The 18,476-nt window shown below is 42.3% G+C and overlaps 1 protein-coding gene across 5 annotated transcripts in view; it reads left to right on the plus strand.

Annotated features, from left to right (window-relative positions):
• The first annotated feature begins 133 nt into the window (after positions 1-133).
• LOC146964199 (CAP-Gly domain-containing linker protein 4) overlaps positions 134-18,476 on the plus strand; it is a 39,227-nt gene continuing 20,884 nt past the window's right edge. For 2 of the 5 annotated variants that reach the window (XM_085767486.1, XM_085767489.1), the window contains exons 1-7: positions 134-251; positions 3,423-3,569; positions 4,921-5,060; positions 5,579-5,672; positions 6,265-6,426; positions 9,809-9,927; positions 15,991-16,239. In XM_085767486.1, coding sequence (XP_085623612.1) covers positions 3,443-3,569; positions 4,921-5,060; positions 5,579-5,672; positions 6,265-6,426; positions 9,809-9,927; positions 15,991-16,239 — 891 coding nt within the window. In that variant the 5' untranslated portion in view covers positions 134-251; positions 3,423-3,442. Of the gene's footprint in view, positions 252-1,619; positions 1,677-2,401; positions 2,611-3,422; positions 3,570-4,920; positions 5,061-5,578; positions 5,673-6,264; positions 6,427-9,808; positions 9,928-15,990; positions 16,240-18,476 lie in introns of those variants that run through there. The other 3 variants (XM_085767485.1, XM_085767488.1, XM_085767487.1) reach the window with 2 other exon arrangements.

Raw genomic sequence — 18,476 nt, forward strand, 5'->3', positions numbered from 1 at the left:
CTGGAAATTAATATTTATTACCACCATAAACCTCGAGTTAGCACTCTTTTTTAATGTTCCTATATTTCAGTTTTACTACTTTTATTATGAAGACCGGAAGTACAGCGGACGCCTTTATTCTGAAAGCTAAAACAGGATGTGCTGTAGCTATGTAGCACACAAGCTGAATACACTTGACGGAAATTAACCCTGCTCCTGGCTTTTCTAGGCATTTTCCCCATGAGCGAGCTGAAACGAGCCGCCAGGCCAAGGTAACGTAAACACTGCGCTGTGCTGTCAGCTGCAGAAACTTCTATTAATGTAGTTTTTATTCATAAAGTTCATGTTAAGCAGCTGGGAGGCTCGGGCCAGTAACTGTGCTAGATATCATTAACGTTAACGTAGGCGCTAACGTAAGAAGGCGTTTCACCTCCATATCAACTTTCTCCACATCACATGAGCATTAAATCAGTGTCTGTTACCTGTCCATCACTACCAGTGGTCAACTAACCGCCTGTGTTGTCATTTACCTGTCGCTGAGCCCCAGGCTCTGAAACATGCTAGCCTGCTGCTAACTGTCTGCTGTCAGCTACCTGCTGAAAGGACAGTTGTGCTAGCAGCTGAAGTCAGTGAGCAACATCGATCCGGTTAGTAGTGAGACATCCCATAAAGTCACACAGCTGCAGCCGCCTCCAGTGCTCCTACCGGGGGCCAGAGATGAGGGAGTGGCCCCCCCCCATCTGACTGACATCCTGGAGGTAGCTACAGCTACAGCTACAGCTACAGCTACAGCTACAGCTACAGCTACAGCTACAGCTACAGCTACAGCTAGCTTGGTGCAGGGAACAGCAGGTTCATCTGTGGTGAAGTGGACAATGACATTAAGTCAGCCAACGAGAGAACAACTCAGTATCTGTTACTGCGTCAAGTTATAGTTTTCATGGATTTAAAAAAAAATTATTATTCATGAGGGTATTTGTGGAAAACTTAAAATATGTTTTGTGTGTACATTGGTAGGATGCTCAGACTCAGAGCTCTGTAAATTAGAGAGAGCTCTCTTCAGGTGGAGGGGGAGTGGATGGCAGGTTGTCACCAGGTTGTCACCAGACCCCATGTATTCAATAACAATGTAGGCAGTGTGTCTTATTAGGCCAATAGAAAACACCTGTGGTGTGCACTGTTTTCTTTCTGGCCTTAAAGCAGAGAACCTGCACAGCTGCACAGTGCTGGAACAAAACCTCCACAGAAAAAACACAAACATTTGCCTCAAGGCATCTTAATAATGAAAACAAGCTTCACTTATTTGTTTTAATTCTATATTTTCATCTATCTAATGAACATTCCCCCTACCCCGCGACAAACTTTGTTGTGGTACTCTTGTTGTGTTTACTTTATAGATTCACATACACACCAGGCGGTCAAAACAGCTGGTTAACATGTCTGGAACCATGAAGCAGCAGAGGTGCTGAAATGTTCAGAGAAATCAGTTTGAAATATGACACCTTTTTGTCTCTGCGTCAGCTGTGAGAATGGGAGCAGGATGACATCACGGGCCGCACAAACAAGGAGAGGCTTATTGCAAATGTAGGCCATTGTCCCAAGTCACACTGCAAGCTCTTAATCTCTGGACAGCCAGTCAGTGGCCTCAGAGAAGCAGAGGGAAGCTATCATCTCACTGCTGGGTGAACAGCATGAAGGTTGGTGCTGAAATACTGACTCAAACAACCATTTATAGCCTATCTTGTGTTGTTTAACAGCTCAGTTAGAAATAATTGAGATGATCAGTCAGCTTGTGACTGACCTTGGTTTGCGATTGACGCAAATTTTTTTTTTGATATCCTCCTGCAGCCTTCTGTCCGTGCATGTGCTGCAGGATGCGGTGCTGTCATGTGCAAAAGAGTTGGCCCTGGATTTGAAATTGTCTCAATGGCTCTGTTTGTATTGGTACTTTTTTTTTCCTATAGGAGACATTTCAACACGTCATAGCAGGAAAAGCACAAGCAGACATGTACTGTAAATGATAAGTTAATCATGGCTGAATTCCATTTAGCTGCTTCAGTGTCAGGTTTCTGCTACAGTTCATGCTGGGTCACTGTCTCAAAGCCGTGGCTTCCTGAATGGACCCTCTCTCTCTCTCTCTCTCTCTGTCTGGAGGTGGAAGGGCGGATGCTTGGCCTTTACTGCGAAGGGCACTTGTCCAAATCACAAGCACAACTTTGCTGCCCTTTCATCCTATGTTTGTTTGCGCTGTCACCCTCCATCCACATTCTCTGCATTGTGGGTCTTACTGGTTGACTAGTCAGACGTGGCGGCGGTGGGGTCAGCAGTGCACATGACTGGAAAAGTGAGAGTGACATTCCAGCCGGTGAGAGTGAGAACTCAGAGCGCTATCCCTCCAAAGTGTGCCGGCTGTAAATAGTAACTGGACTTGGGAGTCAGGGGATCAACAAGGTATAATCGGAGAGGAGGGGGGTGGGTGTGTTATTGGAGATTGAGGAGGGGTTATTTTGGGGGGGAGCTGCTTGGTTAGATTTTCTGCTGGACCCAGTCTGTATCTCTTGATTTTAACATAGCTGGACTGAGAGGCTCTCATGGACATCAACCAGAAAAAGGATAAAGGCGAAGATGACAGTGAGTGTTGGTTGCTTGGGCAGATTTTAGGATCAGTGTTGCCTTTACAGGCTTAGGCCTGTGTGTGTGTGTGTTGTGTGTGTGTGTGTTCAACCTTTTAAGTTTTCTGTCCTTATCCCTAGCTCCCAGTTTCCCTTTAACCATTTCAAGATAAGGCTTGTGGTTGCGCATATGTTGGACGTATCAAACTAAAACCGTCATTCCAGCTTTGTCTCATGTCAGTTGAAAGTTATTCTGAGTCTGATTCAGATCTTCTAAATCTGTAATCCAAAGGCCTGTGTATCAGATTACCTTGATGTTTTGACATTTTAGCTGTGATGTGTCCACCTATGAATGCTCAGTCTCTACTGTATCACACATTGCCTCATTGCCCCTTGACTTGAGTGTAACACACCTTTTGTTAAAAGACCTCAAACCATAGAAGGGATATGCAATAGTATACATGTTCCATGTAACAACTGCAATGTCTAACATTGCTGAATCAGGGAAATTACAATACTCACATGTCAGATTTGTCTTAAAGTTTTTCACTTCAAAAGAAGAGAAGAATATTAAAGCTATATATTATAATGCATATATCATTTTTATTCAGTTAAACAGTTTCAGTTTCTTTTTGAGTTGTATACAACATTAGGTCCATCTCAGAAATACAGAGCACCTTACTACTTTAATGGCATGCTGCCAAAGAGAAACAGGATCTGAGGCACACACATCCAGAAACCAGATCAGCACCATCACTTGAGCGGAGCTCTCACTGCTTTGAGATTAGACCTACTTGTTTTCTCAGAATAGGACTTCTAATATTGTTCCAGCCTCGGGCCCTGAGGGGGAGATGACAAAGGAGGATGTTTCAGAGCCTGTCGAGGGGGACACCGTCCTGGGCCGCCACTCCGCGCTCTCCTCCCACCAGCGGCCGGTCATCCACCAGGTGGCGTCTGCACCCATGCCCAGCGACTACGGTGAGGATCCACTCACACCGAGCACCTGGCTAATTAACACACTCACCACATGCCTGAACAACCTTTAAAAGGCTCGATAACACGTTGCTTAATGAGTGGCATGCTCAAAACATTTGCACTGCATTGTTGATCATGTTGCTGAAATAATGATCAGAGGATGACAAATAGTGATTATTTATCATCTGATCAGTGCAGCGCTCAGGGAGACTAATGAGCTGGATTCAGGTTTTTTGGACTCAGTCCTAAATACTTGTTTGTTTTGGTCAATGTTAGGGCTGCATCCTCATAGTCAGTCAAACAATAGTTGATGAGAAGAAGAGTGTAGACCACATAGACACCAGGACCTGACAACACCCAGTCAGCAGCGCAAGAACAAAGTCTACACAGCCACTTATCAGATAATAATGTATCTGAGCATCCAGGGTTTGCCTAAGTGGGCATGTTCAGTAAGAAGAGAGAAATGTGGTGCAATGAACTACTGCAACAATGTATTTATTTTTTACTAACATGTTGGACAAGCTGGACTCTGACAGCAACTCGTGCCTCACAGCGACTCTTGTTTCCAACACTAAGCATGAAACTGATGCAACATTTTAGAGCTATTGGTAGTTTTCAACTCTCGTCCCTAGTTGGACTTCACATGTTCAGTGTAATACAAAAAGTCTTTCCTCAAGTCATTATTACATATTGATTTTTATCATGTAAAATGTATATTTCAGTGGTTCTTTATTATAGTTTTTTGTAATGTAGCACAATGTTAACAGTGTTACCTATCACCCTATTCACCAGCCCTTGCCTCAGACTATTTTCCAATACACCTCAAAAATGTGTACTTTTTTCAAGTATCATAAACATGTAATGACTAATCAATGAATAGACTGACTGTCAGTCTAGGAAGGTGTTTGGTCATGTGGAGCCTTAGCTGACTGCATGCCATCCACTGTCACATCAGATTCCCTTCGCCTCTGTGAGCACAGCAAGAGTTGTGCATAAACTTAATGTATGTCTCTGCAGCAGGTTTCCTATGTCAGTGTTTGCTCGGTGGGAGTTTCACTTAATGTAACGAGCTGTCAGGCCGTCTGTCCTCTGCTCCACTGAGGAGAGCGAACGTGACCATCAATAAAAGCAAAATGCAGAAGAGACTCACACTGAGCTCCAGTGAAATAAGTGCACATAAAGTAGCTAAACGGCATAAATTAATGGATGACCTCCTCTGAAGTAGGGTAGGGGAGATTCTGCAGACTTTTAAAAACTTAACACAAACATTTGGATTGCTAGTTCAACATATTCAAGGTGAATGGCATTACAGTGAACAAGCGTGTGTTGTGTTTGTCCCTCCCGCCACCTCCAGAGTTCTCCTTCTTTGACCCCAGCGAGCTGCAGTGCAGGGAGGTTCTTCTGGATCCCAGCACCACAATACCAGAGCTGTTTGCTGTCCTCAGGCAGTGGGTGCCCCAGGTTCAGAAGAACGTTGACCTCATCGGCAATGAGGTGACGCCATCCTTTGTTTTCCTATGCATGCGCTTTTGATACTGTTAAATGTCATTGCTTCAGTGAAGGCCCATCTTTGTACGAATTTATTTGTCATAGTTCACAACAAATTGAATGATTTTACTGAAAATACAGTGAGAAAGCCTTAGTATGATAATCAAAACACAGCATACATATTTTCTGGTTGTTGGTGGAGGCCATGCCACCCCCAGTCCACCTCCACCCAGAGTTACACAAAGTAGCTGCAATGCAGTACATTGTGCAGTGGAGTACTTGTCTCAAGGGTAAGAGCAGCTGATTATTTTCTCTCACTTAATAACTGCTACCCTTGATAGATAGATAGATAAATTACTTACAATTTTAGCTTGTGCAACAATTTTGAGTGGAGTGAAGAGCAGGCTCGCTTGTCCTTCATTAGATCCGAGTCCCTGAGCGTCACTTTGTAGTCCATCATGTAATATATCTGAACAGCGACACCAGATCCTCAGTGGCTCACTATACATCTTGTGTTTGCACAGATTCTGAAGAGAGGCTGCGGTGTGAATGATCGAGATGGACTGACTGATATGAGCCTCCTGCACTACTGCTGCAAGGCCGGGGCCCCAGGCATTGGTCAGTATGGACAGAGTGTTGAATAAACACTCTCAAGAGGACTGTAAAGTGTACACACATCTACTGCCTTGTCTTGCTGTTAGTTTACTGTTTTCTGCTTCTCTTACAACTGAACATAATCCTTTATGACTTGCTAAGCACCATTAATCATGAGAATTACTTGTTAAACACACACTCCAGAGCTGACATAAGCTGCTTTTACACATGCTCTGCAACTCTGCACCTTTAGTAGACATCACCTGGAGGAGTTGTATATGTGAATGCAAATGTCTGACTCAGTTGAAAGGGACGTTAAACAGACTCTACCCTTCCAGCACCCTTGTACAAAGCCTGTGTAATATCTGACTGATATTACAGAGACAATTACCCCCCCCCCCCCGCACCGCCTCTTGTCGAAACCAAATGGGAGTTTTTCCACTAAGTGTGAAATGTCTCAGATGTGCAATCTCTGGTTGTGTGCTGCCTGCGTGACAGGAAAACTGATTTCCTGGACAGTGTCGATAGTTCATATGCGAAAATGGCTCTGATGTCTCTTTACCCCCGCCTCCCTTCCTACAGACAATAATAGTTGTATCTCCTCTCTGTTCCTCAGGTGATGCAGACACAGCAGCTAGCTTTGCTCGCCAGCTCCTCGGCCTGGGTGCTGATCCTAACCTTCGCTCACGCTGGACCAACATGAGGGCCCTGCACTACGCCGCCTACTTTGATGTGCCGCAGCTCATCCAGGTGGTGTTGCAGGCCTCTCAGCCCGGAGGTGAGGACAGAGAAGCAGCCATATGAGACTCAGGGAGGGGGGGAGGTCAGCGCAGCAGTCGGTACAGGGCTAGACATTTCTGTTTCCAAAACCAACTGCTGTGAGGATTAAGACCGTAGTAATTAATCTTTTTCCTGCAGTGAACTTACTGAGTTGTCAGTTTATTAGACACACTTACAGAAGCTACATTTAATGGCTACACTCAATGCAATATAAAACTGCATGCCTGCAATGCAACCTGACTTAATGTAGTTTACAGTGTGCAGTATATGGCTGAAGTCTGGACTGCACCAGTAGGGCCAGTCCTAGAGCCGTGAATGTCCCTACTGACAACTGACCCACTCACTGACTGACGGTGAGCCGCTCCGGTTTCCTGACTGCAGGGAAGCAGAGGAGTGCTTCCAACACACTGAGCCTCACATCCATTACAGCAAATCAACTACTTTCATGACCTCTATCATTAGGAGATGAAAGTAAAGAAAAAACTAAACTGTCATTGATTCCACACCTAGACTATCTCTTGGCAACAAATTGAATAGAAAGCAACTGGACCTGTATTTGTCTAGGAAGACGTTTTGCCTTTTGTCCGAGGGGCTTCATCAGTTCACAACGCGTCGGTCTGACTAGACAAGGCAATTTTATTTGTATAGCCCGTTTTTACAAACAGTTTGTCTCAAAGGGCTTTACATGGCATCATAACAACATCCTCTGCCCTTAGACCCTCACATCGACTGAGGAAAAACTCCATAGAAAACCCTTTTATTCTAGTCCTCACTAGTCAGACTAGTAGACAAGTACAAGTCCAGTTGCCTTAGATTCAATTTGTTGCCAAGAGATAACGATGACCTGGATGAATGAGAATATCCACAGACACACAGCTGTGAGACAAAATGATGTCCCCTGTTAGCTTATGTGGTAAAGCGTGGGCTTTGGTGCTGAGTCTTTGCTCCAGACGCCCAGGATTCAAGGGCAGTCTCTGTCCATTTGTTGCACATTATCCTTTCTCTCTCTTCCTCTATGGTTGTGATAAAGTTAAAAGCCAGAGAAAATAACTTAAAAAAGAAAGACAGTTTGTCTCTCTTAATGTTCTCTGAGTGTTTATAAGAAATTGCAGCTGAAATCATAGCCCGTCTGTCTTTGATATATGTTTGGTGATTACTGTGTGACAGTGCTGCAGTCATAGGCAATCCAGACACATATGAGGTTTTGACCAAGTCTTGTTGTTGTAGATGATAAATCAGATATGGCTGTAATTTGTTGTGATTTTTGGTGTTTTTGCATAATGTGGTAAGATTTCTCTAAATGGTCCACCCCATTTTCACATCAGCGGAAGGCACTTGATATCATTACTTCTTCTTAATGGCAACTCAATGTCTTCAGAGTGGCAGCAGGATTTAAGGTAAATGGATAACACTTTTGACAGTCACTCATTTCATAGCAGTGTAGTCCAGTTTAAAAAAGTCACTAGTCAGCAGATGAGGCCTCGTTAACGGTGCTGTAGTTAAGATGATGGAAGCTCTGTCTTTAGGAAGTAAATACTGCTCAGAAACAGAAGCCTCTGCCCACACAGTGTGCACAGACACGTGAACATGTAGTCATTGTGCACACAGTGGCGATAATACAATAGTGTGAAAACAAGGATTCAAAATGTCAATGTTACACATAGCTTGTATTATGACCCAATACAAAGCTTACATTAGCCTTTGTGAACGCTGTGAGTCAGATTCTGTCTTGACTTACATTCAGAGTATAACATTTCAGAACATGAACATTATGACAACATGTTCTTAATGTAAAACCAACAACTGAAACACTCACAGATCTTCCGCTTGTATCTGAGCTTCATGTATAAGTTTGAAGTGTTTCCTCCTTTCATTTGAAATGCTCTGGGATTCTGTTTGCACAGCACACTGCCTGTTGGTTGTCTATAACGCTCCCTGATGATCTGCATCAAATACTAAATAGATACATAAAAAATATAAATATATAACTATGATATAGATGTTTTCCTACAAGTCATGATAGCAGACCCGTTCCTACTTCTGAACTTGTTTACTGTGCCTTCCTTCTTCTCTTTGACTTCTCCAGTACCAACAGGGATCTGTAAAACAACAACAGTCTCATTCTCACAACTGAGGCCTTGACTCGGTACAAACATATTGCTTCCCATGTTACCCCTAGCTTCTAATCTTCCATGTTTTATTATATATTTGCTGGTTTACACATCATATTATGGATGTTTTGATGCACTGAGTTTTATTTAATAGACCTACAGACATTTATGAATGATAGGCCTATTTACACTGCGTGTATGTGTGTTTTTTTATTGTCATCATAATTCATGATTTTAAAGCCATTTACTTTCCCACACATTAGGAATATAAATTGGATTCCTGCCTTTTATTATGATGAAAATGTTTTCAGTAAAGTCAATGATTCACTTGTGGTGATGTCAATTGTTAGTGGTTATGGTTAATTGAAAACTAAGTATACATGCAGAAGAAGTACATGCAGATTTGTATTGGTTTGTGCCATAGATACAGAAAACTGGTGTAGCAGCTGACCAACAGGAGCTGGTGAGATGGTTGTGTCATAGTAAACTGATGACATACTGTAACATCACAGACCCTGAGTTGTCCCAGCATGGCGTGTACAGATAGTAGAGAAACAGAAGCCCCTGATCACTGCTGTTGTGGACCCCCTTTGGCCCTGATAACAGTTGCCAGATGCTGTGTCAGTGACTCAGTAATGGACCTGGGGCCGGTTCCCAGATGCTGGTTTGCTGTTGTCTTTTTATATCAGTCCATGTTGCAGTTTTGAGGGGGCTCCAGGCTTTGCTCAGCAAATTTAAGATAACTCTATTAACTCAGTAAAGCTTTCTTATCTTAACGTCTTTGATGTTAATTTACCTCTTGTGTTCTGTTTGGTTTGGCAGACTAATTTCCACTAGTAAGATGTTTTATCAACAACTGCAGTCTGTAATTTTGGCCCATGGCTGTGCTGTCTCTACCAGTCAGTTGGGGATGTGCACCAAGTCCTGGTTGTCTTTTTTGCAGAGGCAAATACCGCCTGCAGTGACTTTGATTTTGGCATCGCCCTGCATGTGCAGGCGTCAGTCACAAAGTCAAGTTCATTTCATTGTATGTTAATTGATATTTAAATGAAAGTTAACTGTCTGTGTGTAATCTCTAATCTGTTTGAACACTAAGTGTGATGGAGCTGGTGTTGCATGTATCTGATACTGTATATTTACAGAGGCAGATCCTTCTTCTGCAGGAGCACGGTTTGAGTTTTTCTGATGACTCGGTGTTAATGATGGTGAACTTGAGGCTTCTGTTACTAACTGTGAAATATCACCGTCTCCTGATTGTCTGTTTTGTAGAAGTAGATGCCACCTGCAGTGACTTTGATTTTGGCACGGCCCTGCACATCGCTGCGTCTAACCTGTGCACATCAGCAGTCAAATGTCTCTTGGAGCTGGGAGCCAACCCAGCTTTCAGAGTAAGTGACACTGTTTCCTTCCATACACCAACACACCAACACACCAGCAGGTAATGTAGTTGTCACGGAGTTAAACAAATTGATTTGTTATGAAGCCCCCCAAATTGTATATGTATACAATATAATGCGAGCAGAGACCGCAAGTCCTAAGAATGACATGCATGACATTAAGCTACATTACTCTCAGAAAGTAAACATTACAAACTTTACGAGGCTGTTTGTTTCCAGCTATTGTATCGTTGTAGGTGTGGATGCTGCTTGTGCTTCCGCCCCCTGTATTTGCTCACAGATGTCATCACTCAGAACTTCACCGAAAACAGAGAATTTACTCCCACCATGTTCTGTTTGCGAAGCCTTTTCTCATGTCATGTAACCTTGTTCCATTATTTACCAAGGTACAGGAATACAGTGATTTGATTGAGGCTTTTGCAAACAAGTCCTTTTGGTACTGATATATATGGTTTGAGTCTTAAGTCTTAAGTTGCTCATGCTTCGCAACAGTTTCAGTGTTTGTCTTTCTTTTGGTGAACCCTCACCGTTTGGCATTTTCCAACTCAACATCTACAAAGGCATTTGTTTGAATACAGATTTCCCAGACATGTTGTGAATGTACCTCCCTCTTGAACATTTTTCAAAGCTCAGTCTGTTCATCTTGTGCATCTCAGCTGTAGTCTCTTCTTTTAAAGCCTTGGCTGTGGGGTTTGCTCAATAGCCATAACCTGACATTTAGTTTTTATCCAAACTATAAGTATGAGTAAGTATGTCTCTTACTCATTCTTTACCTTCAGTGTTTTTTTTTTTTCATATAGTTTTTTTTAATGCTCTTTGGGAACAGAGTGGTACTTGCTCTTTGTATGCACTAATTTTTCCACTGGAGGTCACCAAAGCACTATGCACCATAATCAATTCCCTTGCTCAAAGTGCTGAGGCTTTTTTATCTTTTAGTGTGTGAAGGCAAAGCAGGGAGAGAATATACATGTTGGCAGATATAAACCAGCTTGGCTTTTTTTTCAACCCTCAGAGATTTTCTGGGTTGTAACTGCAGGAATATGTGGCATCTGATTCTATATGTACTGATATCGGATATTTTGCTCCCCACTAGACTTCTGAGTTCAGGTTAAATTTCATTCACTCCAGCCATTCTTGCCTTGTTACCTTACAATGATAGGAACCTCAGTCAGTAGGCCTAGGCTACTCAATGTTTTTTTTTTATTTATCTGAAACAAATGTTCCCTTCATGTTCTTCTCAGAGTACACCAGAATGCTTCATTTATGTGTTAAGATCACACATTTTTTCTGGGGGGGAATGCCCCCAGACCCCCCTACAGGGGTTTGGTGACTCACCTTTTTCACCACTTCAGAGTTTGCAGGCAGTGTGCATCTTCAGGTTTATGCATATGCAGAATCATTTATTGCAGAATCAAAGAAACAACACTTTTAGAACAAGGTTCCTTCATCAGGTTTAAAATACAAGGCAAAAATTACGACAATTTATGCACACCGGACGAAGGAACGCTTAGTGGTTTTTTGCAAAAAAAATTTCAGTCAAAAGATTATTTTTTGCTTTAACCCCTGAAAACTGTACAAGCACTGTTACTGTTACTAAAGAAGGCTAACTCCAGTAAAAGTGACATTTTGTCTTTTTACAAGAAATGTCACTTTAGATGATTTATTCAGATGAGCAGTGAGTTAAAATGTTCTCGACTGTCTTTTTGTTAAAAAAGGGACAGTAGTATTTCATATAGACTGTTACCAGGTGAGAACTGCAACCAAACTCCAGTTAGGTTCTTTATTACAGTATCAGTTGTATGCACAGGCTGCAAATAGTGCCAGTGAGCTAGCTGTGGCTCCTCTGCCATGGCAAAGCATGTATGCATCCCCAGACTTTCACAATGATTTAACATTTTAGCATCTGGCAAATATAGAACTAAAATAACGTCATGTTTAGTTTGTGCAGAAGAGATGTGTGTAACAAACTTTGGCATCTCACAAGGAGATGCCACAAACAAGAAGTTGTCGTGCCTAGAGTTGTCACGATACCAAAATGAGTAACCACGGTACTATACCAGACAAAGTATCACGGTTCCGGGTAATATCACGATACTGCAACCTTTTTTTATTATTATTATTTTTATGAACTGCAATGTATTTGTACAAGTTATAAATACTTATTAATTACTTATAATGTTGTTTGGTGCATGATAAACATAATACTAGTGAAGTAGGAATTAGACTGAAACAAATATTTTTAAATAAGCAATAAAAAACAAATAAATGAAGTTAGAATGTATATGGTTGAAAATAAATAACCATTCAGTCTCTTGCACATTAATTTATGTTTAACAAATATAAATAATCAACTTAGGATAAAAACAAATCCACTGTCTTTTAAAAAAAAATCTATTTGACAATAATGCTTCTTCATAATAAACCATAGAGGACAGGACAAAATACAACGAACAGGAACTGATTCCCTGTGAAAACTATATTTTTATGCATTTTCTAGGTGCTTTATACTTGGACATCCTTTAACTCTTTATTCCCCAGCCTGTACACGGAGCATATAGCCTGATATTAGCCAATGAGAAAATAAACAGAGCTAAATGAATTAAGTGCCACTGACGACGACACCGCGGCAGACTCGCCGCTCGCGCCCGGTGCTTCTGCCATGGTGAGTGTGTTGTCTCGTGTTTGTGAAGCCGTGCGCGCGTCGGACGAGACAGAACTTTAGCTCGTTGTTTGTTTTGAAGCGAGTTTCTATCGAAGCGGAGCTGTCTCAGCTGTCTTCATGGAGTCCGTTCTTGCCGGCATGAACCACGAACAGCCAATCAGATAACAGACGGGCGGACCCAGCGTGCGGAAACAGCCTATCATATCCCCGGACATCACCAGTAACAGGGAAACAGCCAATCATTCAGCAGCTGTATAGTTAGGTTGCAGTGGGTGCATGTGGGTTTTGTACAAGGTAGTGCGTGCAGTGAGACCCCGGGAGGAGAGGAGAGGCGGAAACTGGCACCGGTAGTAGTAATCCACGGTAGTACCGTCGTGTAGAATTTGTAGTATAGTAGGAACCGTTACGTTTTGGCACCGCGGGGTACCGTGGCTACCGTGGGTATCGTGCAACTCTAGTCGTGCCATGTTCTTTGGCATCTCTTTTGCATTGACGGCAGTTGCTGTGGCAAGTCAGTGGAGGCTGAGGTTGCTGCCACAAGTGCCACAGCCAGCTGCCTCTGCCAGCGTTTGATCTCGCTGCTTCTTGAATTGACAACAGAATAAAATGGCAGCATATAGTATAAGCAGTGAATATAAACAACACAGGCTTCACAGAGGTTACAGTTGACAAACGCACACAACAGACTGTGTTGCCGGGGATGTAGTTGTTCATACTGTCCTCTGTAGGGGGAATTACAACAGTCACAAACTGTTCACTGAAAACAGTGAACATTTGCTGCACACACCTGTCTGAACGGCACTCTGTGAGTCCCCACAGTCTGCACTACGTCCAAGAAACGACATATTCACAGTAGTTATTGTAAATGTATGAGGCAGAGCTGAATGCTGAAACGCAGTTTAAAATCACAACACACCTTGGACATGAGCAGTGGAAACTTTTATAAGGATGGAAAAATAAAACTGTTGTTGACCTTTCACGCTTCCCTTACCACACATCGTACTGATTAATAGCTGTGACAACTCATCATACTTTCCATCAGTAGCGAATGCTTACAGTGGATTGCTCACTTGCTCGTTCCAGTTTTAGATGTACAGTGAGCTACTAGTGCAGTTCTCTATGTGTTCGCTGGATTGACTGAAACCATCTCCAGGCAAGGAAACATTTTGCAATTTTGTCTAATACAGTAATGGTACATAATGGCATATTTTTTATTGGAATAAGTTGATATAAAATCATAACCTATTGATTAGCTACTGTTGAAGAAACATTATTTCAATGGTTTGGTATCATTCTGCCTCATGGTGCTTGAATTCAACAGTTTTTACACCCGTTATGCAAATGTCATATGTGTGGTTAGAGAAAAACAAATCAATGTGAGCTGTAAATGTGTTGTGATGTGAGCTACCTGTACCTGGAGCATGCATTCTGTTTGGATCTTAGGTAACACAGTCTTTGCAGCTGATTTGCATTCCCCTAACATTGCTTGCACTCATTTTAAATACTAGGTGTAAGAGGGGTGAAAGAGACAATTGTTCTGTGGCATACTCCATGTATCTTAAGCACATACTGAAAGATGGACAGGTTGAATATTAAGAAAAAAAGACTGCACTGAAATAATCCAACTTTATGTGTGAAGTGAAAACGTTCCTTCAACCAGTCCTCAGCTCAGTGTTGGCCACATGAACTGTGGGAGCGTCTCCAAGCACGCCCGCTATTTTGGTTCAAGTGCATCGGCACTCAGTGCAAAAGTGTTGGCTGAATTATAAATCAGGGGGTGGGGTGATTTTAATGTATTCACTCCTAGTCATCCACATCACCGGTCTTATTGCTGTGAAACAGCTGAACCACTCATTGTTATCTGGATGCAGAGCAGCACGACTCAAACGCACAGCGCCTCAAATCTGCAGCCAGGGGCAGGTGCTGTGGGTTTTTATTTTACTTGTGCAGTGATGATAAAAATAAATAATAAAAAAGGTGATGAAGCCATTTATACAACCACATAAATCCAACATTATTTCACTTTTATTTCTACTCCATCTCATGCCATAAATTTTCATACTGTAAAATGTGACACAACAGCATTCACCCCATAATGCATTCCAAGAATAAAACATGAAATGCTACCTTTGCTAAACAGAAAGCCAGGAAGGATGCAGGATTGATGAGCCGCTATAATCTGACATCTCCTAGATAAACAAGAGAATACAGAGTCATAATGACCAGTTTGATGTGTGTAATGGCTTTGCTCTCCAGCAGCCTGGTTTCATTTGAATGTGTTTTAATAAAGATAAACACAGCTCATAGCTGTGCATAATGGCACCTGAGTGTTATTAACACATGTGTCCTGCTGCCTTCATGAGGCTGCAGGGATTTAATGAACTGAAGCTTTTCATGCAGTATGAAGACGTATAAAGAGGCTGTGGACAAATGAAACTAAGAATCACCATTGTTAGGAGACCCAGGCTCACCTGGTAGAGTGCACACAACCACAGCAGCCAGGGGTTAGAGTCTGAGCCACGCATGCCTTGTGTTTTAGTTCAGTGTTGCATCATGTTAACAACACGTCTCATCATTTAGATGGTGGTTTTGGCCAAATAGTGTGACCTACACAATGTGAAGAGCAAAAGGAACCAGGTCCATCCCTTCTCTCTAGTGGCTGCAGAACTGCAAAGAAATTGACCAATCAAATTTGCACTCTCTCTCTTGTACCCTCCATCCAATCCCCTCGCTCAATTTGACACTCCCCTGCTCCTCGTCCGGCCTCGTCCTGACCCCCTCCCGCATTTGAAGCTATAGGAGTGGGTTGTAAGGCTCTGAGCAATTCAGCAATAAACACACATACATTGAATACATGAATTCAGTGGCCTCTGCTTCCCCCACCAGCAAAGGCCAAAAGAAAGATGTGACAAAACGAAAGTAAACATCGGGTCATCGTTTGACCGATGGAGAAATCTTTTCAAAATCTTTCTCATTGTCTTTCTCAACGTCGACCATTGCTTTAAAGATATATTGTTGTTGGAGGGGATAGCAAATTCTATGGTGCTTGGTGCCACCTCTGGGGCCGACTCCAACCACCTTTGTTGCCACCTGCTTACTGACTGTCTCAGTTCTCGCTGACTGCAGTGTCTTTGAGCTGCTCGACTAAACGTCTGTGCCTGCTGATCAATTGGTTGGAAACACACTGATGCCTATTTTGCTCTGGGTGCAGAGATAAGATTAAAGATTATGTTAAGCTTATCCTTGTTAGAGAAATAATAACAGGACTTTCTGATAATGAGAGCAAAAAATGAAGTTTTACTCTCATGTCCTAGCAGTCGTGAATTGAACTTGACATTTTATTATCAGATAGTCATTACTCGTCTGCACTTGTTCTTTGTTTCCTCCCTCAGAATGAAAAAGGACAGTGCCCGGCAGACGTGGTGCCCGATCCCCTCGACATGCCCTTGGACATGGCAGATGCAGCAGCTGTGGCCAAAGAGCTCCGGACTTTGCTGAGACGGTCTTTACCGAGACCCAGCTCCCCGCTGCCCCTCACCGTGCAGGCCCAGTCGCCCCCCGCTCTCTCCGACAAGGCCAGGATACAGCTGGCCACCATGGGAATCCGTCTAGGTGAACGCGTGGTGATAGCTGGACAGAAGGTGTGTGGCAGGTCGCTACCAGAGGGCAGATGCAATTTAAAATGTCTTCATTAATCATTCAGCTGCACTATTTTCAGTCTTAAAGATTTTTCTGCAGTATCCACCTTTTTCATCAGCTGCATCTCACAGTGGTACAATAGAGGGAAGTCTCACAGCACTGTAATTAGGAGCTGATGATCAGCTGAATTCAAATGACTGAACATTTCTCCATTTCCAGGGAGAAACTGAATTACACACAGTGAGGGAGAAGCTGCTGTCGGCCATCATGGCTCTATGATGTAAAATGGAGACGTAGAACTAACCGTAGATCAGAGGTTCTGTTCAGCCCATCTCCACATGGGCACGGCCTTATGGCTGAGCCGAGGCCACAGTGAATAAATCCAGACAGCTCAAATGCTTCTGTATAATTCCTATCGTTGTAGTCTGTTTTAAATATATTTTCTGTCAGTTTGCTTTAGTTTCTGACTTTAGTCTCTAAATTTTTATTCCTCTTATCCTTTTTCACAATGATTATCCTGTCCCCCTGGTGCGTGCTCCTCTATTCCTATTACATTTGAAATGGCACAGACGACAAAAGTTACTTGACTACAAGTAGATGGAGATGGCAGAAATTTTGCATTTTAAAAGTTTTTATTTTTATTTTTTAATTTTAGATGACAATCTAATTTCAATTTTACTTTTTTATGCTAAACTGTCAAAAACACTTTGTTCCAAATTGCTCTCTACAATAGAATGGTATTTATAGTATGGTTTATTATGTATTTGGCAGGAACACCAGAGGAATTTGTCTAACGGACATTTTCACTTCATGGATATATTCCAGCTTTTTTATCTCTTCCTCACAGCGGCTCTTGCTGTTAATAATTGACATTTTCTGTTGTTATATTTGTCCCCTGTTACTCATCCACAAACTCTAGAAGAAAGATTTGACCCATTCACAGTTAATTTCCTACAGTTTTCTTCTCCTTCTTCTTCCAAGGAGGATGTAAAGTGAGGGGAGCTTTAAGCTATTCCAGTCCACCCCTCTCTGAACAGGAGCCAGATGAGCTAGCATGACTCACCAGTGCAGTGACAAGGACATGATCCTTCACCATTTTCCCATCCGACAAACACAATCAGGAGTTGTTTGATGTAGCACCTGGCCGAGGTGGAAGCACTCTAGCTGAGGAGTGAACCCGAGTTGGTCAAATGTTCACGTTCACTGTGTTTTCTGTGTTATCTCTACAGAGGCATTAACACACAGCACATAGATTTTTATTTGCATATGTACATGAAATGGTTGGGGTAGATTCCACGTCTCTTCTCAGCATTAGAAGACAATACAGTGAAGTTTCTTGGCAGGAGTACTGGTTGAATCAATGTGCTGTATTTTATATACGCCAATTAAAAAACAAGACTGCACAAACCCAAGTGTTGCACTCTCATCCTCCTGCCTGTAGCCACATCGCATCAGCGCAGTGTGGCTGTACAGTGGCTTATCCTCAACAAAGACAGAAGTAAAGCTTTTGCAATTTATTTTGACAATTATTTCAGCCCTTAACAAAGAAAAAAAAATATTCTGTTGCTAGGTAACACCATTTGCTGCTTGTTCTGCCATATCACGAGCCTATCTACTGTAAACATCTTTAAGTTCATCCAACTCCATAAATACAGTATATAGGTTTAAATACTTACTTATCTCTTTTATTCACTGAACTGCACATAGAGTGTGAAAAATATTAACAAACCTATTTTGGTTTATTCATTGTAGCAGTGAAAATGTGACCTCAAGTAATTGCAAATTTAAAAAGTCAAGTGTAAGAGAACGATGCCTTGGTACTGTACGTAGTCACATACAACACTGTCATTATAAGCATTCACTCTGCACTGTGACAGGTCAAGGCCTTCAGTCACATATGATTTAGAAATGTACTTTGAAGCATACAGTGTACTCTAATGGCTTCATGAAATACTGTAACTGCTTGACCTAACCACTCAACTTCAGTGTAGTGGTGTAAGCCCTGTGTAATCCTTTTGACATGAAGCAGGCTTTGAAAGCAGTGAAGCTTTTGCACCGTAGTTCAAATAAAATTCATAGTTCTACGACTGTGTCAATGGCATAGTTCAGCCTCACTGCCCCGGCTCTACAGTTTAATGAATATCTGTGATCTTTGTGCTTTCTCTGTCCTGCTACTTAAATTTGGCAACAGCAGCCTATCTCTAATAACTGATGTGTGCCTGTAGTCATCAGTCAGACA

Source organism: Trachurus japonicus, chromosome 22, assembly GCF_045865225.1.
Source record: "Trachurus japonicus isolate A0001 chromosome 22, Traja_1.0".
In the NCBI taxonomy this organism is placed as follows: Eukaryota; Metazoa; Chordata; class Actinopteri; order Carangiformes; family Carangidae; genus Trachurus; species Trachurus japonicus.